Source organism: Mus musculus, chromosome X, assembly GCF_000001635.26.
Source record: "Mus musculus strain C57BL/6J chromosome X, GRCm38.p6 C57BL/6J".
Lineage (NCBI taxonomy): Eukaryota > Metazoa > Chordata > Mammalia > Rodentia > Muridae > Mus > Mus musculus.
The window spans coordinates 167,609,848-167,635,977 of NC_000086.7; the positions used below are offsets into that span (position 1 = coordinate 167,609,848).

Below are 26,130 nucleotides of genomic sequence, written 5' to 3' on the forward strand. Positions count from 1 at the left end.
CATGTAATGAGAGAGAAAGAGAGAGAGAGAGAGAGAGAGAGAGAGAGAGAGAGAGAGAGAGAGAGAGATTGAGAGGATATACACCAGTTAGTATCTGTTGTATAACAGATCATTCCAATAATTGTTCCTTTTCCCATTTGTAGATTGTTAGGATGATCCTGGCCTGGCATAGCTGAACAGATCGGATTCAGATTACAGATTGGGTTGAACTGAGGTTCAGGCTTCAGGCTAACAGGATGCTACCCCAGGAGCTTATTGTGGAGTTGAGGCTGTAGGAATAGTAGCCTCCCTGGGAAAACATACTTTTTTACAGCCATGACAGAGTTCAACTATACACATGCATTCCAACCTTGTGTGTTGAGTGTATTCACCAATGTGTCATTGGCCAAAGTCATTTTCTTGATCCATGCCAACAACAATGGGGCATAGACATTGCTTGCCTTTAGTGAAAAGGAAAGGATGTGTACACTTGTAAAATAATTCAACTGTCCCAGGAATAAATTATACTATAACGCGAATATGACACTATGTTTTCTATCAGGTACTTATACCTGTTATGATGCCTGCCTATCATTATTCGAATTTCTCCTTTCAGAAATGATGCAATGGTTAACAGTGATTCTATCAGTGTTTTTCCTGACCCAAGGATATGATGGATTTGGCAGTTTTAAGTTTTCTTGGAAATCAGGCATGGGCATACAGGCAGTAAGACTGCCATGAGCTTTATTTTAGGTAGGGTTACAGATATAGTACCAAGCATATAGGGCAACATACCAAAGCTCTGTCTCTAAAATACCAATACATATACAAAAATACATACGTAAATATGAAAAATAAAGCCCATTTTGGTGACACATTTCAGCCTGTATTTTTTTTTGGGGGGGGACAATCTTTTGGGGAATTGGAAAGTGTTGCTTCGGTTCACAGCCTGATCACTCACAGAAATGAACTGAAGTCATTCTCACTGGGTTTGACAACTACTAGTCTTTATGAAAGACCACAGGGTGGGTTTTAGATCCTTACCTGGTGTTACTGACCGAACGACCACTGGCTTTTCGCTCCCTGCCACAAACCCAAAGCCCAGCACAGGGTCTCTCCTCATCTCCACCTTTCGTGGAGCTGGGGGGATGATTTGGCAGCTGTCAAACCGAGGGTCATCAAATGGGATTGCCTGTGTCATGTGACTGTAGAAAAAAATAAGACAAGAGAAAAGTTATCAATGTGGTGGTTAGGCATTAGTCTTGAAATGAAACCTATTGTCACTGATAGAGAGTAGGGAAGATTTAGAGATTCTTTTATGGTCTATATATTGTTCCATGGGAACGCTGTAATGCCCATGTTAGGGCTTTGCACTGACTGTTCATACAATATAAAATGCTTGTCCTACAATTATTTGCAGGCTGCACTGTTGCCTCTGTCAAATTTCTGTTCACATATTACCATCATATAAAAGACTACCTTGGAATACTATTTTAATTTTTTTTACCTCTTTTCCCTTTTTTAATTTTCTCTCTCCACCAAGGAACCACTTACCTACAAATGTACTACAGAAGACATTTATTTTTATGATGATTTTTATTCTTACTGCTTTGCTTTCCACGACAGAAAGCCTTTAAGGACAAAATACTTAGTTGTCATGTTCCTAGAGCTGAGAGTGGAACCTGGGGCCTCTCACATGCCATTCAGTTACAGACCTAGTCTTATGAACTTAATTATAGTCATGATATGTCTCACCTACCTAGAACTGTGTCTGACCCACAGCAGGTTTTCAACAGCAAACTGAACTGATAAGCAAGGGTAAAAAGTTGCTTCTTTGTATAACACTATCAAGTTTTAACTGCAATGCTGACCCATGGTCTCATAAAGTAATGGGCATTCAGCAGGAAGTATATATGGAACTTGAGCTTATCAAAGTTAAATGAATTTTAGCTTATTTAATAATAAGTTAAAATATGGATGGTTTTAGTGGTGATGGCTTATCCTGGTACCAAATACATTTTTCATTCTAAAAGGAACTAAGTGTTTAGGTCATGACATTTACTTTGAGGGAAAAAAAAACAATTTGAACGTTTTAAATGAATTTTCTCATTAACAGAAGTTTTAGTAATAATTCAAGCTTGAATATCATATGGCATTTGGAAAGCATAATTCTCTTCAGTGGTACAAGAAACTCTAAGTAAACTCAGTGACCACATGCAGAAAGAAGACATGGAAAGAGAAGGAAGATTTGTTAAGAAAAATTGTTCCAGTAGAAGAGGGAGTGGGATGAGAGGAGAGGATAGAGGATAAAAAGGAGTAAGATTCATGATATAAATGTATGAAACCATCAATAATAAATAATACTTAAAAATTCAAAGTGCTTTCAACTTAGAGTCACCGAACAGGTTAAGGGAACAGAACAGTCATTGTTATAACATTTGTCAACAATGAAATTAAAATCAAAACCATTAGGTATCTGTACGGGGCTGACCTAGGACCTCCGCACATATATTACAGTTGCATAGATTGGTGTTCTTGTGGGACTCCTAACAGTGGAAGCAGGAGCTGTATCTGACTCTGTTGCCTGCCCTTGGCACCCTTTCTTTCTCTTGGGTTGCTTTGTCTTAAAGGAAGAGGAGGTACCTATTTTTATTGCAACTTGGTGTGTCATGTTTTCTTCATACCCTGGGAAGCCTGCCCTTTTCTGAAGAAAAATAGAGGAGGAGTGGATGAGGGGGGGGAGGGATAAGAGGGGAGGAACTGGGAGAAAAGACGGGAGGGGAAACTGCAGTCAAGATGTAATAAATGAATGAATAAATAAATAGAAAAATTATTTTTAAAAATGAGGTATCATCTCTCAAGTCCCCATGGCTGATAGGCCAGAAAGTCTAGTCAAAACTTACTCCTGCAACTCCTAGCAAAGTTTTCATTAATGATTGTCCAAAACAGCTTTCTTTTGAGGACAAGTAACTTAACTTTATTCTACATTTATTTCATTATTCTCTCTGTCTTTCTCTCTCTGTCTCTGCCCCCCTCTTGTGTGTGTGTTTTCATGAGCACATACCATAATGTACATGTGGAGGTCAGAAGACAACTTGCAAGAATTGGTTTTCTTTTCCTACCATGTGGGTCCTAGCAATTGAACTCAGGTCACCAAACTTAGCAGCAAGTAAGCACATTTATCCATTGAGATATCTCCCTAGCACTCATTTTAACTTAAAATATTTTTCGTTAATAAGCAAAAGAATATCATTTTAAATTACCTTGGATGTTGCTGTCTGGACAATGTACTGTCCAAATGTAAGAAAGAAAGACAGGGAACAAGGAAGTATGATGTTCTTCCGTGTAATTAATAGGAGTTAGGGAAATTCAGCAAAACCCTCTGGGATATATATATATATATGTGTGTGTGTGTGTGTGTGTGTGTGTGTGTGTGTGTGATAGGAAAACACAATTTTAAACTCTCCTTTAAATAGAATGTAACTGCTTGAGACATGGAACATGAGGAGAATCAGAACGGATAAATGTGTTGTATGCTTTTTTTCTAAGGCTCATCTCTGTGATGTGATTTATCTCTTGAAGACCTTACTGTGATGAAAGCTGTTTGACCATCTTCACTAGCTCTCTTCAAAAGCCATGACAGGGAACGAAATGAGTACAACAAAGAGGCCATGGCAATGTGCACTCTAGATAACAGGAAAGGAGGACACAAATGATTTGGTTGGCATCTCTTATAGTAGCCCATTGGCAATTAAATTAGAATATTTTAAACATCTGTGGCTTTAATGGATTCTTTCTAAGAAACAATAAAGTAACAGCATTTAAAGTTTCAATATATCATTCATTCAACAACTCATATTATTATAATTTAATAACAATATAATAATAATGACAGTTATTAAACATCAATTTCATACTAAGTATTGTTTGTTCTAAATGCTTTCCATATGTTAGTTTGCTTAATCCTTGAAGACAACTTCATAATATACTAATTTATTCATTTAGTTAATTTATTAAACACCCACTGGGTTCTCCATTCTGGGAATATAAAAGGAAAGAAAGCAGACAAAAACAAAATGTTCATACCAGTTTATGGTTAGTAAGGAGAGAATTTACAGAGAGTCTGGGAAGATAGCTACTAAATAAGGGTGCTGCAAATTGTTCTACCAAGGGCCAGGTTAACATTTGGAGGAGGTGCTCTCAAGACATGGGAGTCATGAAGTGCAACATACCTCATGGAAAGAAAAACATGCCTAGTGATATCTAGGGGCCAGTAAGAGGTAGGCTGTGGGTTTGAAGCCATGATGGGGTAATAAAGGAATGAGAGTGGAGATTCTGCAGAGATGGTACAGGCTCACGTGTCTATTTGGCCTTTTGCTCTGACTAAACCAGTAACCCAGTAGAAAGTCTGGATGTTAGCATTCTAACGTTCTAAAATAGATGTTATCTAATCTTATAATGTTAGCATTCTAATACCTAAAGTCTGAATAGTAGCATTCTGCTACTGTGTTGACTGCAGAAAGAATAGTACATAAGAAAAAGAACACCCATGGACCATGGCATCCCTTCTGACAGATCATAATCACTCACACTGGGGTGAGATGACAGAAGTGGTAGAGATTTGGGAGCTTTTTAATATTGTTGGAAACCAACTTATGGATCAAGAGTGAACATCTTACTCTGGAACTTTTCTCCTGCACATATATTTTCTCTACAAGAATGGACCATGAGTACATGTTCTGATGCACCCATATCATGTCTTCTTCCTATTTGCTCAGGAAACAGGTACTGAGTTCTAGGATGGACATTGAAACCCAGCATGATTGTTTGTAGTAAGACTTTGAAGTCAGGTGACTCGGCTTTGGGTTCTAATGCCACTGAATACTAGTCATATGACCTGCTTCCCTACTTCATACACCATTTGGGAAATGATGACAGTAATTATAACAATGTCATAAGAGAGATGTGCAAAGCAAACAAGGCATGTAAAGCATTTACTAAATGTTTGGCACATAGTAAGTGTTCAGAAAATGATGGCTCAACTCTCCGAGTAACATGCCTTGCATGTTAACAAGGCTCGCAATTAAAATGTTAGATCCTATGCAATGGCAGAATAAATGCAAAAAAAGACTTGAGATACCCAAGGCAGGGGTACAAAAAGAGAATGAAAAACAAAGAATGAAATGATACCATGTAGTACAGGGATAAGGAGTGAGCTGGCGGGATGAGAGTCATGAGAAGTGTTTATTTTTGTTCTGAATCAGAGCTGAGGCAGGCAGGAGCCTTCCTTTCTTAGATACTGCTTTCCTGTGTTGTCAGTATCTCATGTGGGACTGCATAGCTGCACTGCTGTTCCCCATCCAAATTCATTACAAACCAAATGAAATGCATAGTTTCTGTCTGCTGCTAGTTTTTGCATTTGATGTTTATTAAAGATTTTTTCTCTTGTGAGACAATGCCGGGGCCTAGCAAATACAGAAGTGGATGCTCACAGTCACCTATTGGATGGATCACTGGGCCCCCAATGGAGGAGCTAGAGAAAGTACCCAAGGAGCTAAAGGGATCTGCAACCCTATAGGTGGAACAACATTATTAACTAACCAGTACCCCGGAGCTCTTGTCTTTAGCTGCATATGTATCAAAAGATGGCCTAGTCGGCCATCACAGGAAAGAGAGGCCCATTGGACTTGCAAACTTTATATGCCCCAGTACAGGGGAACGCCAGGGCCAAAAAGTGGGAGTGGGTGGGTGGGGGAGTGGGGGGGGGGAGTGTATTGGGGACTTTTGGTATAGCATTGGAAATGTAAATGAGGAAAATACCTAATAAAAAAATTAATTCTAAAAAAAAAAGATTTTTTGATCCACTTTGTTTTGCTTGTATATCGAGGGGAGGCTTCTGATAGCACTACCATTTTCTTGCTCATCAGGTTACATTTTCAGATTAATGATCTCAAAGTTATCAGTCTCTCTTCTTTAGTAGACAGATTTGCACTAAGATATCTCCATACCATGAAATGCCAAGCTGATCTTTCTGGAAGGCAAGAATCAAGGGAACCTGAACTTTTGAGATTTTTTTTTTCTTTTTTGGGAGGCGGGGTGAGGTTGATTGTGAGTTTTTTAAGGAACTTGAAATCCACATATTTTCACCTCTTGATCATGCTTCAGCAAATCCTAATGCTAAAACTATAAGAATACAGTCGTGCAGTACATCAACCTTCATCCCTTCCCCAGGGTCCTCCAGCAAACACATACAGATAAGTCAGGAATCTAAGACTTGAAAATAGGGGCTAATAATTGAGGTGGAAAATGTGGTCATCCAGATTAACTGAACAGTCTTGCTGTTTCTTGGGGGATTTCATTTCTAAAGGGATTGTGTGACTCCTGCTATAACAGTAAAAGGATCATAAAAAATTGCATTGACTGGCAGAAAGCATACTAGAAGAAAACCTATAGTCTTTTCTTGGACTTGATGCACCCATTAGAGTCAGCAAGATCCTTCTGTTGAAATTTTGCTGAGATGGAAGATTCTTCTAGAATCTTTGGAAGAACCAAATTTAGAAACATCACCTTTGGTGTGAATATTAAGGTATCTGACCAGGCTTGTGATGGCAGGTTGGTCACCTGAGAGGTTAAGACTTGAACTGAAAAGGATATAAATAGGCATCTGTGCCTGAGTTTAGCATGATAAGGTGACTTTAGTACCAAGAAAGTCCAGATGTCATTTCAGGAGAGTACCAGTCACAAGCATTTTATCCTTTTCCCATCTCTGTCCTAGGAGCACTAGCCTGTGTTAAGAGAGTTCATCTTACTTCATTTACTAAGTTGTGCTCCCCCCTTCCTTTCCACTGCCTCTTATGGCACTTAGTGTAATTTTTCCATCCCTTGACTTTAATATACCTTTTGCCCAAAGAACCTAGATTTGACAAGTACAGATCCTTTGGGCAGATGCCTTTGCTGTTTTGTCCTCATAATGAGAAGCCAAAAGTGAGTTTCTGTACCTTTAGCCTGGTCTACAGAATGTACACGTAAAAGACAAAGCAGAGTCTAAGGCTCCATGAAAAGCTACCCATGCGAGAGCTGCCCAGCCTTTAGGTGACCTGAATGAGAGATAAGAAATGGCTGTGTTGAGTGTTATTACACTACATTGGAGCAATATGCATAAAAACTCATAGAATCTTATAGCCAGTGCTTTCAATAACACTTAAAAGGTCTCTCTCTCTCTCTCTCTCTCTCTTTCTCTCTCTCGATCCATTCTTCTCATATTTCACAAATAGACATATTGTAGTTAGCAAACTTGCTATCCTGATTAGGGGAACCTATTCCCTGATTTTCTCTGCAATCTATTCATTGGGAACTTCCAGCATCCCTGATAGCTTTAGGTAGTCTGTGAGGGGATTAGTGTGGAAGTTTTTACTAACATCAATAAGATAAGCAAACCAGAGTTCTCTAGCAATGAAAAAAAAAAAAAGACAATCTGGAAGGGACAAATCAAGCTCAGTGTGGGTTGCTAAAGTTGACATAGAGTCTTCTCTACCTCATTTTTCTGTTATATATGGCAAGGTTTCCATCATGTCAACATTAGGGTAATGTTGTGACAAAATAATATATTGAAAGCATCCGCTGCTCCTTTCCTCCTTGAGATTTTTTCTCTCCCATGTCTGAAACAGATGATATGTACATTTCAGTTTTTGATTTGGGGGAGATGCCTTTAGTAGAGCTCAAAGTGAAAGCTGATTCCAAACCACTCTTTGTATGCATTTCCCCCCTGAAAGTATGAACTACTTGGTGGAAGAAGATAAAGCTGAAGACTCCGGTGAAGAGCAGAAACATTAGAAGTAGTAGTTGGATGCTTTTCCTAAGAAGGCAGCGAGTCCCTCAGAATGAGTGTAAAGTAATGGCAGAATCAGTGAAGTTCAAGAGACTACATGGGTTATCACAGGAATAGACAATGAAAAAGGAAGACATTGAGGTCTACTATGATTTCTGTTCTGCTAAAGATACTCAGACATTTTGAATCTTCAACATGATTATATATGAATGGCTACTCCATACCATAAGAATTCGATGCAGAACCCCAGCTCTGCACTCCATTTCTGGGAGATAGCTCAACCTGCCTTTGTGGAGGCCTGCTGCCACTTGCAGAAAAAGAACTGAGATACCCATGACCTAATCCCCCACCTGCTGGGCCCCTAGCAAGCTCACCAACCCTAAGATTGACTTCATCCCCTCTGAGCTCTATCTTTTGGTCAACAACTCTACCTGCAATCCAGGATTTACACTTCATTCCAGGCCACAGCACAGCCTGCCTCCATACAGTCTGGCTGCCACCCAGGACAACAAGAGGCCCTCTGCTATTAGGAACTGCCAGCTCTCTGCAGTTTCAGAGGCTAACCAACATCAGAGACAACTGGGTGGCTAAAGGCCAGCACAAGAACACAACCCACAAAACCTAGGGCAATATGGAACCATCAGAACCAACCTCTTCCCTGGATATTCTAACATATCTGAAGAGCAAAACAATGTTCTTAAATCTCATCTTATAAAGATAATCGAGGAAAGATAAAAGAGGAAATAAATAAATCCCTTAAAGAAACACAAGGAAAAATAAAATCAAACAGATGAAGGAAATGAATAAAACTCTTCAAAACCTGAAAATAAAAGCAATAGACCTAGAAATAGAAGCAATAAAAAAAACATAAACAAAGGCAACCCTGGAGATGGAAAACCTAGGAAAGAGAACAGGAACCATAGATGCAAGCATCAGCAATAAAATACAAGAGATAGAAGAGAGAATATCATTGATAGAAGGTACCATAGATATCTTGATAGATAAAAATTGATAGATGAGTCAATGAAAATGCCAAATCTAAAATGTTTCTAACACAAAACTTCCAAGAAATTTAGGACACAATGAAAAGACAAAAGCTAAGAACAATAGGAATAGAAGAAAGAGAACAGGGAGATCTCAAGAATGTCCTGCTTTGCTGAGGAGGTCTGTGGGATCCCCAGAGCAACCAGCTTGGGAGCCTGCCCCACCAATCCCTTCCCAGTCTGGTTCACCCATGGCAGAGTCAGCAGAGGAGAATTGTATGCATGTGGTCCCAGGACCTCCATTGTATGGCTCTGGGATTGTCTTTTAGTACCATAGAGCCTTGGGAGGCCCCAAGAATGTCCTGCTCTCCCATATAGGTCTTCAGGATCCCAAGAAGAAACAGCTTAAGCTACTGCCACAACCAATCCCTTGCCAGTCAGATCCTCCTCAAACACAGCTGGCAGTGGTGAATTGCACATGATCCCCTGACCTGAATTGTCTGGATCTGAGCTCACCCTACCAAGCCAAGGAGCTTCGGGGGACACCAAGAGTATCCTACTTTCCTGTGGAGGTCTTCAGGACCACAAAAACAGCCATCTTGGAACCCTGCTTCACCAATCCCTTCCCAGTCTGGTCTTCCTGAGGCTTGTCCAGCTGAAGTCAGTTGCACACATGTGGTGCTCTAACCTCCATTGTCCAGTTCCTGGTTTGCCATTCTGTGCCAAGCAGGCCTGGGGGACTCCAAGAGCATCCTGCTTCCCCATGGAGGCCTGCAGGTGCTGTATGAACTATCAGCTTGAAACACTGTCCTACCAATTACTTGCCAGTGGGGTCTGCCTAAAGCATAGCCAACAGAGTTGGGTCCTCCATTGTCTGACACATGGCTCCCCTACCTTCTCATAGATTCCTGTTGGTATCAGGATCACCCAGACAACACCAGGGAAAACTAGATGGCTTAAGGACTGTGGAAGAACAGATTCAAGAGCCTGGAGAATGTGGCACCACCACATCTCAGCATTATTGCTACAGAAAGCCTATCCTAGTAAGACTGAAGCACTAGAAGATTACCTTAAACCCAATCATATAAATATGATATAGGCCTTTAAAGAAGAAGAAGTTAACAAATCCCTTAAAGAACACAGGAAAATACACTCAAATAGGTAGAGAACTTTAAAGAGGAAATGAATAAATATAAAGAAATACATGAAAATACAATCAAACAGGTGAAGGATATGAATAAAATGATCAGGAGCTGAAAATGGAAATAGAAACATAAAGGAAAACATAAACTAAAGTAATCCTGGATATAAAAAACCTAGGAAAGAGAATAGAAACAACAGATACAAGCATCACCAACAGAATATAAGAGATGGGAGAGAGAATCTTAGGCATAGAAAATACCATAGAAGAAATTGATCCATTAGTCAAATTCAATGGCAAATCTAATAGAAAACTTCCAGGACACTTGGAAAACTGAAAAAAAAAACCTAAGAATAATAGGAATAGGAGAAGGTTCCCAGATTAAAGTCCCAGAAAATATCTTAAACAAAATCATAGAAGAAAATGTCCCTAATATAAAAAAAGAGATGGCTGTAAACATACAAGAACCTTACAAAACACAAAAGAGATTGGACCAAAAGAGAATCCCGTACCCCACAAAATAATCAAAACATTAAATGTACAAAACAAAGAAAGAATATTAGAACTTGTAAAAAGAAAAGGCCAAGTAACATATAAAGACAGACCTCCTATTAGAATTACACCCAACCTCACAACCAAAACGCTAAAAGCTAGAAGGGCCTGGGTAAATGGATTATACACCCTAAGAGGCCACAAATGTCAGATCAGACTACTATACCCAGGAAAAATTTCAATCACCATAGATAGAGAAACCAAGACAGTCCCTGAAAACATAAATTCAAACAATACCTTTTCCACTAATCCAGCCATACAGAGGATACTAGAAGGAAAACTCCAACACAATGAGGCTAACAAAACTCAAGAAAACACAAGAAATAAATTCACAGCATTAAAATCAAAAGAAGAAACACACACAACCATACCAACATCAAAATAACAGGAATTAACAATCATTGGTCATTAATATCTCTCAACATCAGTGGACTCAGTTTCCCAATAAAAAGACATAGGCTAACAGACTGGATACATAAACAGGACCTAGCATTTTGCTTCATACAGGAAACACATCTCAGCAACAATAGGCATTACCTCTGAGTAAAGGACTGGAAAAAAGTTTTCCGAGCAAACAGACCCAAGAAGCAAGCTGGAGTTACCATTCTAGATCTAATGAAATACACTTTCAATGAAAAGTAATCAAAAGAGACAGGGAAGGATGACTCCTCATATTAATTAAAGGATAAATCCAATGAAAGGACTTCTCAATTCTGAACATCTATGCCCTGAATGCAAGGGCACACACATTCATAAGAGAAACATTACTAAAGCTTAAACCACACACTGAATCTTACACATCAATAGTGGGATACTTCAAGACTCCATTTTCACCAGTTTGTGCCTTTGAGACCATGCTAAACATTCTCTAAAATTGATCATGTCACAAAGCAATTTTCAACAGATATAAGAAGATTGAGGTAACCCCACTCATTTTACCAAATCACCATGGATTAAAGCTTGACTTCAACAAAAATAGAAAGCCTATATATTATGGAAACTGAACAACTCTCTATTCGGTGATCACTGGGGTTAGAAATAAAGAAGTTAAAGACTTTCTAGATTTCAATGAAAACATTTAGCACCACATACCCAAAACTTATGAGACACAATGAAAGTAGTGCTAAGTGGAAAGTTCATAGCAATAGGACTTCATAAAGAAATTGGAGAGTTCTCATCTTAACAATTTCAGTAACACATGAAAACACTAGAAAAAAGAAGCAAACACACCCAAGAGGAATAGAAGACAGGGAATAATCAAACTCAGGGCTGAAAATATTCAGTTAGAAACAATACAAAGAAGCAATAAAACCAAGAGCTCTTTCTTTGAGAAAATCAACAAGATGGCAAATCCTTAGTCAAATTAACTAAAAGACAGAGATATTGTTTGCAAATTTAAAAAAATCAAACATGAAAATGGCGACATAACAGTGGACACTGAGGAAATCTTACTTCAAAAGCCGATACAACCACTCTGGAAATCAGTCTGGCGGTTCCTCAGAAAATTGGACATAGTACTACCGGAGGATCCAGCAATACCACTCCTGGGCATATATCCAGAAGATGCCCCAACTGGTAAGAAGGACACATGCTCCACTATGTTCATAGAAGCCTTATTTATAATAGCCAGAAGCTGGAAAGAACCCAGATGCCCCTCAACAGAGGAATGGATACAGAAAATGTGGTACATTTATACAATGGAGTACTACTCAGCTATTAAAAAGAAGGAATTTATGACATTCCTAGCCAAATGGATGGACCTGGAGGGCATCATCCTGAGTGAGGTAACACATTCACAAAGGAACTCACACAATATGTACTCACTGATAAGTGGATATTAGCCCAAAACCTAGGATACCCAAGATATAAGATACAATTTCCTAAACACATGAAACTCAAGAAAAATGAAGACTGAAGTGTGGACACTATGCCCCTCCTTAGAAGTGGGAACAACCACTTGAACTAACCAGTACCCCGGAGCTCTTGACTCTAGCTGCATATGTATCAAAAGATGGCCTAGTCGGCCATCACTGGAAAGAGAGGCCCATTGGACTTGCAAACTTTATATGCCCCAGTACAGGGGAATGCCAGGGCCAAAAAGGGGGAGTGGGTGGGTAGGGGAGTGGGGGTGGGTGGGTATGGGGGACTTTTGGTATAGCATTGGAAATGTAAATGAGCTAAATACCTAATAAAAAATGAAAAAAAAAAGCCAATACTCCACAAAACTGGAAAATTTAAATGAAATGGATGATTATTTTAGACAGATACCACTTACCAAAGTTAAATCAAGAGCAGGTAAACTATCTAAATAGTCCTTTAACCCTAAGGAAACAGAAGTAGTCATTAAAAGAGAGTTTCACAACAACCACAACAACAACAAAAAATGCCCAGGTCCAAATGGTTTTAGTGCAGAATTCCACCAGACTTTGAAAGAAGAGCTAATACTAACACTCTTCAGACTATTCCACAATATATAAACAGAAGGAAAGTTGCCAAACTCATTCTCTGAGGCCAAAGTCACCCTGATATCTAAACCAGACAAAGACTCAACAGAGAAAGAGAATTTCAGACCAATCTTCCTTATAAACAACGATGCAAAAAATAGTCAATAAAATATTCCCTAACCAAATCCAAAACACATCAAAGACATCATCCACCATGATCAAGTAGGTTTCATTCCAGGGTGTGATGGTTTGTATATCCTTGGACCAGGGAGTGGCACCATCTGAAGGTGTAGCCTTGTTGGAATAGGTGTGACCTGGTTGGAATGGGTGTGTCACTGTGGGTGTGGGTATAAGATCCTCACCCTAGTTGCCTGGAAGTCAGTCGTCCACTAGCAGCCTTTGGATGAAGACATAGAACTCTCAGCTCCTCCTGTGCCATGCCTGCCTGGATACTGCCATGCTCCCACCTTGATGATTATGGACTGAACCTCTGAACCTGTAAGCCAGCCCCAATTAAATGTTGTTTTTTTATAAGACTTGCCTTGGTCATGGTGTCTGTTCACAGCAGTAAAACCCTAACTAAGACAGGGATTCAAGGGTGGTTGAATATATGAAAATCTATCTACGTAATCCACCTCATAAACAAACTAAAAAAAAAATAAAAAAGATAATCTCATTAGATGCTGAAAAAGCCTTTGACAAAAATCTAAAACCACTTCATGTTAAAAGTATTGGAAAGATCATGTATACAGTGCATGCACATAAACACTATATAGGCAATATACAGCAAGCTAATAGCCAACATCAAATTTAATGGAAACTTAAAGCAATTCCTCTAAAATCAGGGACAAGACAAGGTTGCCCACTCTCTCCCTATGTCTTCAATATAGTACTTGAAGTTCTATCTAGAGTGAAAAGACAACTAAAGGAGATGAAGGAGCTACAACTTGGAATGAAAAAATCTCAAAGTACCGCCACCGCCATTCTCAGATGATATGAATATATATATATATATATATATATATATATATATATATATATCTCAAAAATTCTACCAGAGAACTCCTACAACGTTCAGCAAAGTGGCTGGACATAAAATCACCTCAAAGGACACAGTAGCTCTCCTTTATACAAATGATAAATGGGCTCAGAAAAAACTTAGGGAGACAACACCTTTCAAAATAGCCACAAATAATATAAAATATCTTGGTGTAAGTCTAACCAAGCATGTGAAAGACCTGCATGACAAGAACTTTAAGCTTTTTAAGAAAGAATTTGAAGAAGATATCAGAATCTTCTGTATATAGTAGAAAGATCCCCCATGCTCATGAATTGGTAGGATTAACATAGTAAAAAATGTCATCAAAAGTAATGTACAGATTCAATATACCACCCATCAAAATTCCAACACAGTTCTTTACAGACATTGAAAGAACAATTCTCAAGTTCATATGGAAAAATAAAAACCCAGGATAGCTAAAATAATCCTGTATAATGAAAGAACATCTGGAGGTATCCCCATCACTGATTTCAAGCTATACTGCAGAGCAACAGTAATAAAAACCAAATTGGTATAGAATAAGACAGGTTGATCAATGGAATTGAATCAGAGACCCAGAATTAAACCCACACACCTACAGAAACTTGATTTTTGACAAAGAAACCAAAACTATACAATGGAAAATGGAGTACATCTTCAACAATTGGTGCTGTTATAACTGACTATCTGCAAATAAAAGAATGCAAATAGATCCATATTCATCAGCCTGTACAAGTGGATCAAAGAAATCAACTTAAAACCAGATAAACTATATCTAATAGAACAAAAAGTGGGGAATAACCTTGAACTCATTGGTACAGGAGACAGTTTCTTCAACAGAACAGCAATGGTTCAGGCACTAAGATCAACAATAAATAGAACCTCATGAAACTGAAAAACTTTTGTAAATGAAAAGACATCATCAATAAAACAAAACAGCAGCCTACATATTTGGAAAAGATCTTCACCAACAATACATCTAACACAGGGTCAATATTCAAAATATATAAAGAACTCAAGAAGTTATATACCAACAACACAATTTAAAAATGGCGTACAGCAGCCTTATTTATAATAGCCAGAAGGTGGAAAGAACCCAGATGCCCCTCAACAGAGGAATGGATACAGAAAATGTGGTACATTTATACAATGGAGTACTACTCAGCTATTAAAAAGAAGGAATTTATGACATTCCTAGCCAAATGGATGGACCTGGAGGGCATCATCCTGAGTGAGGTAACACATTCACAAAGGAACTCACACAATATGTACTCACTGATAAGTGGATATTAGCCCAAAACTTAGGATACCCAAGATATAAGATACAATTTGCTAAACGCATGAAACTCAAGAAGAATGAAGACCAAAGTGGGGTATCCCGAATTTTGAAGAAAAGTTGATATACTTAAAAAATATTATCCTGGGAGTGATAGCCCAGTCCCTAAATGACATGAAAGGTATGTACTCATAAGTGGATATTAGCCAGAAAGTATGGGATACCCACGTTACAATCCACAGGCCCAAAGTAGCTAAATAATGAGGGTCCAAATAAGGATGGTTGAGTCTTTCTCAAATGAGGAAATAAAATGGATATCAAAGGTGGATAGAGGGACAAAACAGGGCAGGAGAAGGGATGGGGAGGGGAGCAAGCTGGGGTTGATCAGGTGTTGGCAGAGCAATGGAGAAAGAACAAAAATTGGTGGGGTTATCTCTAGGATATACCAGAAACCCGGGATGATGGAGAGGACCCAGAGTGCTATGAGAGCACCCCAAGACTCCTAGCAGTGGAGGATATGAATCTTTAAATTTTTTTATTATTTATATTTTTACATTCCAGTCATTGCCCCCCTACTGCTCTACCCTTCACAGTTCTTCATCCTATTCCTCCTCTGCCCTGTCTCCAAGAAGAGTCCCCCCACCTGCCAGGCCTCTACTCTCCCTGGGGCCTCAAGTCTCTCAAGGGTTAGGCATATCTTCTCTCACTGAGGCCAGGCCGTCTTCTGCTATGTATGTGTCAGAGGCCTCAGACCAGGTCATATGCTGACTGGTTGGTGGCTCAGTGTTTGAGAGATCTCAGAGGTCTGGGTTAGTTGAGACTGCTGGTCTTCATAAGAGGCCCAACAAGCAGCTGACTGAGACCGATACAGATACTTACACCCAACCATTGGACTGAAGTCAGGGACCCCTGTAGGTGAATTAGGAAAAGGCTGGAAGAAGCTGAGAGGATATGAATCTTGAAGTGGCCACTTCCTGTAGCCAGGCAGGACTCCCAGAGGAGGAATAAGGACACTAGCCCATCTACAAAACCTTCAACCCAAATTGTGTCCTGCCTACAAGATGTATAGGGACAAAGAACAGACATGGAAAGAATGACTAGCCAATGCCTGGACAAAATTAAGGCCCACCTTGTGGGCAAGAACCAATCCCTCACACTATTAGTGGTACTCTGTTTTGCTTGTAGACAGAAGCCTAACTTTTCCCTGAGATTTCCCACCCAGAAGCCAATGGAAACAGATACAGAGGACCAACAGTCAAACATTAGATGGAGCTCAGGGAATCTTGTGAAAGAGTTGGGAGAAGGACTGGATGCTCTGGGAGTGGGGGATAGGAACTCTACAGGATGACCAACAGAGTCAATTAACCTGGATCCTTGGGGGCTCTCAGAGACTGAACCATCAACCAAAGAGCATACATGGGCTAGACCTAGGCAACCCACATATATGTAGCAGAGTGCAGCGCAGTCTTTATCCTTGTCCCCCAACAATTGGGGTGGGTGCTGTCCCTAAAGCTGTAGCTTAACTGTGGATCCTGTTTCATTAGCTGGACTGCCTTATCTAGCCTCAGTGAAAGTGGATATGCCTAGCCCTGCAGAGACTTGATGTGTCAGGGTTAGAGGATACCCAGTTGGGCACCCTCTCAGAAAAGAAAGGGAGGGGGAGGGGGAGAGGGAGGGGGAAGGGGAAATACTGTGTGAGAGGGGGAATGGGATAAGAGGGGCAGTGACATAGATGTAAAGCAAATAAATAAATAAATTACTAGAAAAATAATTCAGCACAATAATTATATGTACATATACCAGGTTAGAAATGAGAAACATATGAGGGAAAGAAGAAGTCACAGATCAGAAGCAAAATGACTAGGTAAGCATACTTTGAAAGGAATGTTATGATAGGAGGGTTAGAAATTCCTGCTAGTGAACATCCTAAATGTGCCTGTATCCAGAGCTACAGAGGTCAAGGGGCAGAGCTGCTTGAACATTTCTGTTTTCATGTCTTTGTGTTCTATTTCTTTTGCCATGTATATGTTTTTATATTCAATTCCCATGTTTTGAGCAAATAAATCTGTGCAAGTCTCTGTCCTTGGAGATCAAATGAGGCAAAGCAAATTCCTCCACTGAAGATGAGTTAATCTTTTAATAGAAGTAACTGCATATAATGGGTTTTCACTGCACACAATAGTACGGCTCATGCTTTTTGCCTTTGCGAACAAGTACCTCATAGGTTTACAAGACCTTAACCTTTACTAATCAATTCCACAGGCCACTGTCAGTCAATTTCTACAATGTGTCAGAAGCATTTAAAGATTCAAAGCTTAGAAACTTACACAGTCCTTGAAAGCCAAGAGATTCCAGGATGATTAACCTTGCGATCACAAATTAAAAAAAACTTTTGTTGGAGAGTATCAGAATACTTTAGAATAAGCAGGGCTTCTTTGCACTGGCATTGACTAAATATGCAAAGTTTAGTTCATTTTAAAATAGTTTACAGATTTGATATTACCCAATTAGGAGATATGAATAGCCCCTTTTTAAAGCAAAACAAATTCTAATTTTTATGGTATTCTAAAAGAACACTGACTGAGAAAAAATGTTCTGTGTAGTCTGTTACAAAATGACAGTTCTTAGAATGGTATGTTATTCTCAAAACAGAGACAAGCATGCAGCCAAAGGAGCTGGGAAGTTGGCTCCATAGATAAAGTACTTCCTATGCAAACACAATGGCCTTATATCCCAAAGAGTGAACATCAAAATGTTGTTCAGTGGGGCCAGAAAGACTACACAAAAGTATTTACTGTTCTTACACAGGATCTGAGTTGGTCCTCAGCACCTACACTAGATGGCTCACAACTACCTGTTCCTCTAGCTCTAGAGGATCCAACTCCCTCTTCTGACATCTTTGGGAATGGCACACACACACACACACACACACACACACACACACACACACACAGAGAGAGAGAGAGAGAGAGAGAGAGAGAGAGAGAGAGACTTAAAATGGAAAACAAAGCTTTGTAGCCTGGCATAACAGCACATACCTTTAATAATAAATGATCCTGAGGTTTTGATCTTAGCCATTCTGACTGGTGTGAGGAGGAATCTCAGGGTTGTTTTGATTTGCATTTCCCTTATGACTAAGGGTGTTGAACATTTTTTTAGGTGCTTCTCAGCCATTTGGTATTCCTCAGTTGAGAATTCTTTGTTTAGCTCCGTAACCCATTTTTAATAGGGTTATTTGTTTCTCTGGAGTCTAACTTCTTCAGTTCTTTGTATATATTGGATATTAGCCCTCTATTGGATGTAAGATTGGTAAAGATCTTTTCCCAATATGTTGGTTGCCATTTTGTCCTATTGACAGTGTCCTTTGCCTTACAGGAGCTTTGCAATTTTATGAGGTCCCATTTGTCGATTCTTGATCTTACAGCACAAGACATTGGTCTCCTAGAGCTCCCAGGGACTAAGCCACCAACCAAGGGGTACACTTGGCTCCAGCTGCATATGTAGCAGAGGATGGCCTAGTTGGACATCAATGGAAAGAGAGGCCCTTGGTCCTTTGAAGGCTCGATGCCCCAGTGTAGGGGAATGCCAGGGCCAGCAAGCAGATGTGTGTGGGTTGGTAAGCAGGGAGTGGGGGTGGGGGGTAGGGGTAGGGGGTTTTCAGAAGGAAAGGGGATAACATTTAAAATATAAGTAAAGAAAATATCCAATAAAGTAAAAAATAATAATAATAAGTGATCCACTCTAAGGAAGCATAGGTAGCAAATGGATATCTGTAGGATCAAGCTACATAATAAGAACCTGTCTTCAGACAAACAAACAAACAAAGACTTACAAAAACACCAGCTGTAGATGAAGGCACACTCTTGTAGTCCTGGTGCTGGGAAAGCAGATACAGAAGGATCTCTGGGCTTTACAGACAATCCAGTTTACCCTGTGTACTGACCTCCAGATCAGTGAACGAAACTATCTTATTTAGGAAGATGGATGGCAGCTGAGAATCAACACCTGAGGTTACTCTGTGTCACCTGCATGCTGCTACCTAGAAAACCAATGCAGCCCTGGTGAAGTAGTGTTGACTACAGTAAAATGAAGCTTCCAAGTTAAATTTATACATAGTACTTGTTGAAAAAATTCAGTACATATTATCATAGCAGAAAAACCTAACGGAGTTCACATGCCAAAAATGTAGTTGCTTTTAGAGCAAACCAGTAGAGTGGCTAGGGAAATTTATTGTCTTCCAATAGACGTTGTTGGCTACCAGCCGACAATAAACTTTATAGAGTGGTCTTCTCAGAAAAAAAAAAAAGATATTTTAATGAGTGAGAAAGTAATTTGATTTTTTTCCACATAAATTTGGATTGCGCTAAGCATGGAGGAAAACAGATGTTTAGATGTAACAGTTGTCTAATTGTTTTATTGAAAATTATGCAAATATATAGATAGAAGCTGCAGTCTTTGAAAACATGGAAATGGATTTCTCTAACCTGCTTAAAAGTCTTCCAATTGAAGCATTCCAGTGGGCTGTGGAGTCATTTGGTAAATACAGGAAAAGGCAGCATTTTCCATTTGGTTGGTGAGAACACTTGATGGGCATCAAAGAAGCTTCCAGTTGAATTCCTCCAATCCTTAGCATAGTTGAGAAGGAAATGCAGCCACCAAGTAGGCAAACCAGGACTGCCCTTTGTCCACTTGTCCTTTTAGAGTTTTCTGTGGCTCCTTTTCTTTCTCCAATGATTTGATTCAACTCAAGTAAAGAATTAAGCTGAACTCACAAGACCTCTTCTTCTTCTTCTTCTTCTTCTTCTTCTTCTTCTTCTTCTTCTTCTTCTTCTTCTTCTTCTTCTTCTTCTTCTTCTTCTTCTTCTAGCTTTAGCTCTTGCTCCTTCTCCTGCTTGCTGCGTGAGACTGAGTAATTGCTAGATCCTTGGACTTCCATTCACAGCTGCGACTGAATCATTGTTGGGAATTGGGCTGCTGACTGTAAGTCATCAATAAATTCCTTTACTATCTAGAGACTATCCATAAGTTCTGTGACTCTAGAGAACCCTGACTAATACAGAAGTCCAGGCTGGACTCAAACTTAAAATCTCTTCTTCTTCTTCTTCTTCTTCTTCTTCTTCTTCTTCTTCTTCTTCTTCTTCTTCTTCTTCTTCTTCTTCTCCTTCTCTCCTTCTCTCCTTCTCTCCTTCTCTCCTTCTCTCCTTCCCTCCTTCTCCTCCTTCTCCTCCTTCGTCTTCTTCTTTGTCTTCTTCATCTTCTTCTATGTCTTCTCTTTTTTTGCAGTAAAGTGATGAAGCATGAGATTAATAAAAATCATCTCTAGTCACCTGGCTATCATTTAAGACATTAAGTGATTTAATGCAGCAATGATACCAAAATGATTTTAAGTGATTAAAATACCTATCTCACTTTCATTTTACTTTTCTTGATTTGTTTTGTTGTTCCTGTTTCTTTAGTTTATTTGGGAGCTGAGACTGGCCATGAAGTCCAGGCTGGACTCAAACTTAAAATCTCTCTACCTCTGCCTCTCTAGTATCTAGTATTTAGTATTGCCACCATACTAAGTGCAATTCATCTTTTAAAAAACTCATTTTAATATATTTTAAACATATTCTTCAGAATCCTCAATATATTCATGACATTAATTATATAATTAACTAATATAAGTGAATGGGAAAGATGTCTCAGTGATTAAGAGTATTGACTGTTCTTCTAGAGGACCCAGGTTTGACTCTCAGCACAAAAATGGTAGCTCACAACCATTTCTAACTCTAGTTCTAGAGGATCAACTGCCCTCTTCAGACCTCCATGGACACTAGACATGCGCACGATGCACAGACATACATGCAAGCAGGCACTCATAATATTATATACATATGCATGCACATATATATATATACACACGCAGTAACTAAAATTTTAAATTAATATATATATTCATAGTTGTATGTAATCATAATGTATTTTACCAGTAAAGATATAAAAGCTAATTAGATAGAGATTTTGTTCTGTATACTCCTGAGGGTTCCTGACTCATGGTGCAAGCCCTAAGGTTGGCTTACATGCTCACTGTGGGCAGAGTCATTAATCTTAAAAAGATCACTATAGCTCTGGTAAGGCCCAGCTTTCACATTCCACCTTAGTGGCATTTTTAGGAACTTAAAAAATGAAGGTAGAATCTGATGGGAAATAATACATTTCCATGGCTTCTCTCATCATGCCCTAGCAAGCAAAATGAAATGGAATGGCCCCAGGTTTGAGTGGCAAAGGGACAGATAGACTGATGGTTCTTACACAAGCTCTTTGCTCAGGGCTCCAACAGATTGGGCCCTTTGGGGGTTAAAAATTCCAATCACCCCAAATATTTCTGAAGTGTCAACATCTGTTGCTCACAGAGCATGAAGTGCTGCATGGCTGGACAGACTTTTTCTTCTTGATTGATTATCTCTCTCTTTCTCTTTCTCTTTTAACCTGCAGGAAAATACGGTTTTTGAACAAAAAACTTGATAATAAGGAGCAAAGACTTTCTCAAGCAAAAATTGGAAACTTTGTAATAAGGAACAAATCCTTTCTCAAAACTATTAAAATAACCACTTCAGGTTCAGCAAACTGAGTTCTAGTCACATTTCACTGCAATAATAAGGGGAGGGTTAAAAAACCAGTGGGTTTTGTTACCATGCCAAGGTGTTATATTATGACTCCTATGGTATACTTACATTCTCTGTAAAAAATTAGATAATTGTTTTATACTTATAATATTGTCATTCTAGGAAATACAATATAGAGGATTATGTGACACAGTGATATGTATCAATTTTAATCAGAGACATTTTTAAGGAGTTGCCTGGCCACACTTTTATAAATTTCCCCCCTTTCTATAATCTTTACAGGATTTTAAAAAAGTGATTCACTGGTTCAGGGCCCATTTTGATAACCAAATGCTTCTAGAGGAAGAGAAAAGCAACTGATAAGAAATCCCAGAATAATGGCTTGAGATACTAAATCTGTTTGAACTTATTTTAATTTTCTTAGCTAGGCATGGTGGCTTATTCCTGTAATCTCAGGACTTAGGAAGCTAAGGCAGAAAAATTGCTGCAAATTTGGGGCCAGCCTGGGGCATAGAGTGAGACTGTTTAAAAATAAATAAGTAAATAAACAATGGGTAGATAAGTAAAGCTAACATAAATGAATTCCCTCTTATAATTTTCTATATTAAAGAATTATTTCTAGTCCTCATATAGGAGATTTACTGGATATTATGCTACTTCTTAACTTCATTGTCTTTTGCTTGTGTTTCCTTTGTTGTGATTCCTGTGCCTATGAAATAAACTTCATTTACTATTCAAGATCCGTTTTCAGGTCTTTCTGTCTCTCTCTACCTTTGAAACTTACCCTAAAGTAAAGCTGCCTTCATCTGCTTCCCATTGGATTAAAAATTTGGGAAGTGCTAGCAGAGAAAATTTGGGATGGAAAGACAAAAATTAGGGTATGATGCCTCTTTCCTGGTCTTATTTTTTTTTTCACAGCTAGAACAAAATGGTCTTAATCAATTGTGTCACCCTCACTATCCTGGGAGCAGAGCAACAAAAGGTTCGGCTCCTGCCACAGAGGACAGTAAGGCTTATGTGTCTCTCCACACTGCAGGGTCCAGGCTAGGCAGGTGGGTGGGAGATAGGAGGATGAACAGAGGGGATGTCAGGTGGCTTGAACACAGGAAAGCAAAGGGACCCTGGCCAGGTGCCCCAAAGCCTAGCCCAAAACTCTCACTCTCCCTCTCTGGCTTGAGAAAGGTCATGAGGAAGAGACAGGGGAGCAAGCTCTTTCCTGATCTTAATTCAGTATATTTGATCCAATTATTTCCTTCCATTGCTCCTTGAGTCTTCGTGGTGCTAAAAGGTTTCAGCTACATTACTCTGGTCTACATTAGTCCAGAGTAACTTATTGGCTGCCTTGTTGGGGCCAACACCTGTTGTTGTTGTTGTTGTTGTTTCCTTATCAAGTCATTCACAGTTCATCTCCCTTCTGTGAAACAGCTTAGTAGATCCCATAAAGCCAACTTTGCCACCTGATGCCACCTAAGGGACAGTTCCCTTGCTCTGGCTTCTAACTCTGGCTTCTTTCCTGATTCTCATCCAACAGCAATAAATACTTTTCCCTAGAAAGTAGCACTTTCATCACATATTCAAGTAACTTATTATAAGTCAGTCTTATTTATACACACAAACCAGTCATAAAACCAAAGCAAGCAACCAACCAAACAAACAGACAACCCCCCATCACTATAAAATATGCATCTCTTTATGGATGGGACACTTCCGTAGATGGACCCCAGTTGTTTTTATTACTGTTTATTTTGTGTATTAATATGTACATTTGTGTATCCATGTGATATCTATAGATGTGGAATCGAGAGGTTAATGCTCTTGTGTCTTCTAATACTTTCCACCTTATTTTTTGAAACAAAGTTTCATTTTGGCCTAGAATTCATTGATTCAGCTAGGCTGTCTAACTTGCAAGCTCCTAGGTTCCACTTTTCCATCCCTCAATTTACCCCCGGACCACCAGTGCTAGGATTACAGTTGTGCAACACCATATCCATCTTTGCTCCTGTGCCCTGAGCATCAGCATTGAGAATCATGTTTGCATGGGAAGAACTCTATCTTCTGAGACATCTCTCCAGTCCAGACATAGGGACCTTTAAAAACACTGAAAACATGTTTCAACATAGGCCAACATGGAATTTGTGTCTCCTTGTCATGAAAGAGATCTCTTGTTATCTCAATGTAGACATTTCTTTGTCTTTCTATCAAATGTTTCTCAATGAACTTTTATCGTTAAAGTCAGTATTACCCACACAGAAAACTGAATAGACTTACTGTATAGTTTACAAGAGTGAGAACATTACAACATCTCAGACATGGATGAACATCACACTTTAGAAGAACTGATATTCTTATTTGAAGGTTTTTGTCTACTGTTTCCACTTGATTTGGTAGAAATTAGCTTTTCGGATGATGTTCAAATCGATCTCTTTTGTTGTAGTGGATCAAACTCAACTGCTATTTATTCAACAACTATTTCATAAAAGGCTTTCTTTGTGTGTGGAGGCTAACGTGTAGCTGCTACTTAGAAAGAGTAACAGGCCTATATTGTCATATAGGGGTGGGTCAGCAAGTAAAACCTCATAGACCAAATCCGACCTTGTAATAAAGATTTATTGGAATGCAGAAACTTGCACTTGTTTGTGCATTTCCTCAGCTTTCAGGCTGGAATAGTAGAGCTCAGTGGCTGTAACAAAGTTCTTGTCCTAGAAACGTAAAATATTTACTAATTGGGACTTTTTAGGAACAAGGTGACAACCCCTACTCTGGTAGAAGGATTGTGACAATAAAAATAAACTAAATATACACCATGAATTTGAGGGGATCATAATGTTTGGAAAAGTGTCTTGCAAAGTAGCTATGCTGACCTCAAACTTTTCATCCTTCTGCCTCAGACTCATGAGTGTTGGGATTACAAATGATTGCAATCACATCTAGACTTTAATTTAGAGAGAAAGCTATATCAGCATAGTGTAGAAGAAGTACTGTTTTACCATGTTGGATTGGAGACTTTCATAGGACACTGGACCCAAGATCTAAACATTGTCAAAGACTTAGAGAAGAGACTGTCTGCAGGCAGCAAGACAGAGAAAAGGGCCTTGAGAGAATTCTATTCAGGCTATATTTTATTTATTCATGCATCCATTTCTTTACCCAGAGAACTCCATTTGCTCCTGCTCTTCTTCTCCTCCAGTCTTTAACATAACAGTGCTGGGAAAAGAAACTAGCCTTGATCATATCTTTCAGGTTTCCTACTGCTCAGGTACATTTCTAGTCCTCAGGAAAGTTCGAAGGGGCATCGATTTACTATTTTCTGCCTCTATGAATATAGTGCCATTCAGTTGCTGCCCTCAAAGAAATTCCATACCAGTAGGGAAGCCAGAGGTATCAGTATCCAAGAATAATAGTTTGAAGTCAATATGATTCATGGGGACAAGGGAAACAAATGGGGGTCAGGAAATACCAGGAGATGCACATTGGAAACTATTGGGTAGAGGAGGAGAGAATGGTATCCTGATTCAAGAAAATAGCAAAAACAGTCATAAAGAGATAATAAAAGCGGTGTTTAGAAAACTGTCCCTTGCAGGGTACTGGCAAGGTTAGAGGCTAGGAGACAAAATAGTAGCTATGATTATGTCAGAATGCTGTCTGCTATCTTCAGCATATTTTTGCGTAAGCAGAACACAGAATCACTAGACAACCCAGAAACTAAAAATTACCACGTCACTGGGATCCAGTGGAAAAGAAAAAGGAAAATGATGATGATGATAAAACCAGAATGTTTTTCCACATTATATGAGATAAAGGTGAAGTTTTCAGAAAGTAGAGCTTTACTATTAACTCAAAAGCACATATTATGAATTGTTTACAATCAGAGTTGTTTTTAAGAATAAAATTCAAAGGATATAGACTTTATAAAGAACCTAGGCCTACACATTTTTTTTTCCACTCATGCTTCTGGCTTTAGAAAATGAGATGCAGTAAATCAAGGATCTATTAGGGCTTATATAAAGTAACATTTAGAATAGGTTCCACTAATTCATGATCAAATTTATCTTTCACAGGTTCAATTCTATTTGCCAGCATCACTACTGAAAACTATTTCCACAATTAGTATTTCATCAACATCTAGTTCATCCACCCTGAGAGATTTTTGCCATCATTATAGACGATGAATTTGGAGCCTGAGAAATGCTTATTGACTGTCACTTGTGAATCTAATTGTAGGATCTGAAAGGGCAAGATGTTTGTCAGTTTCCCTAAAGCTGCAAAATCCCTACAGCTAG

The 26,130-nt window shown here is 39.0% G+C and overlaps 1 protein-coding gene across 13 annotated transcripts in view; it reads right to left on the minus strand.

Annotated features, from left to right (window-relative positions):
* The window catches only part of Frmpd4 (FERM and PDZ domain containing 4), a 1,105,936-nt gene that overhangs the window by 138,542 nt on the left and 941,264 nt on the right, over positions 1–26,130 (minus strand). For all 13 annotated transcript variants that reach the window (NM_001369234.1, NM_001033330.4, NM_001359072.1 and 10 more), the window contains one exon: positions 1,024–1,184. In NM_001369234.1, coding sequence (NP_001356163.1) covers positions 1,024–1,184 — 161 coding nt within the window. The remainder of the gene's footprint in view (positions 1–1,023; positions 1,185–26,130) is intronic.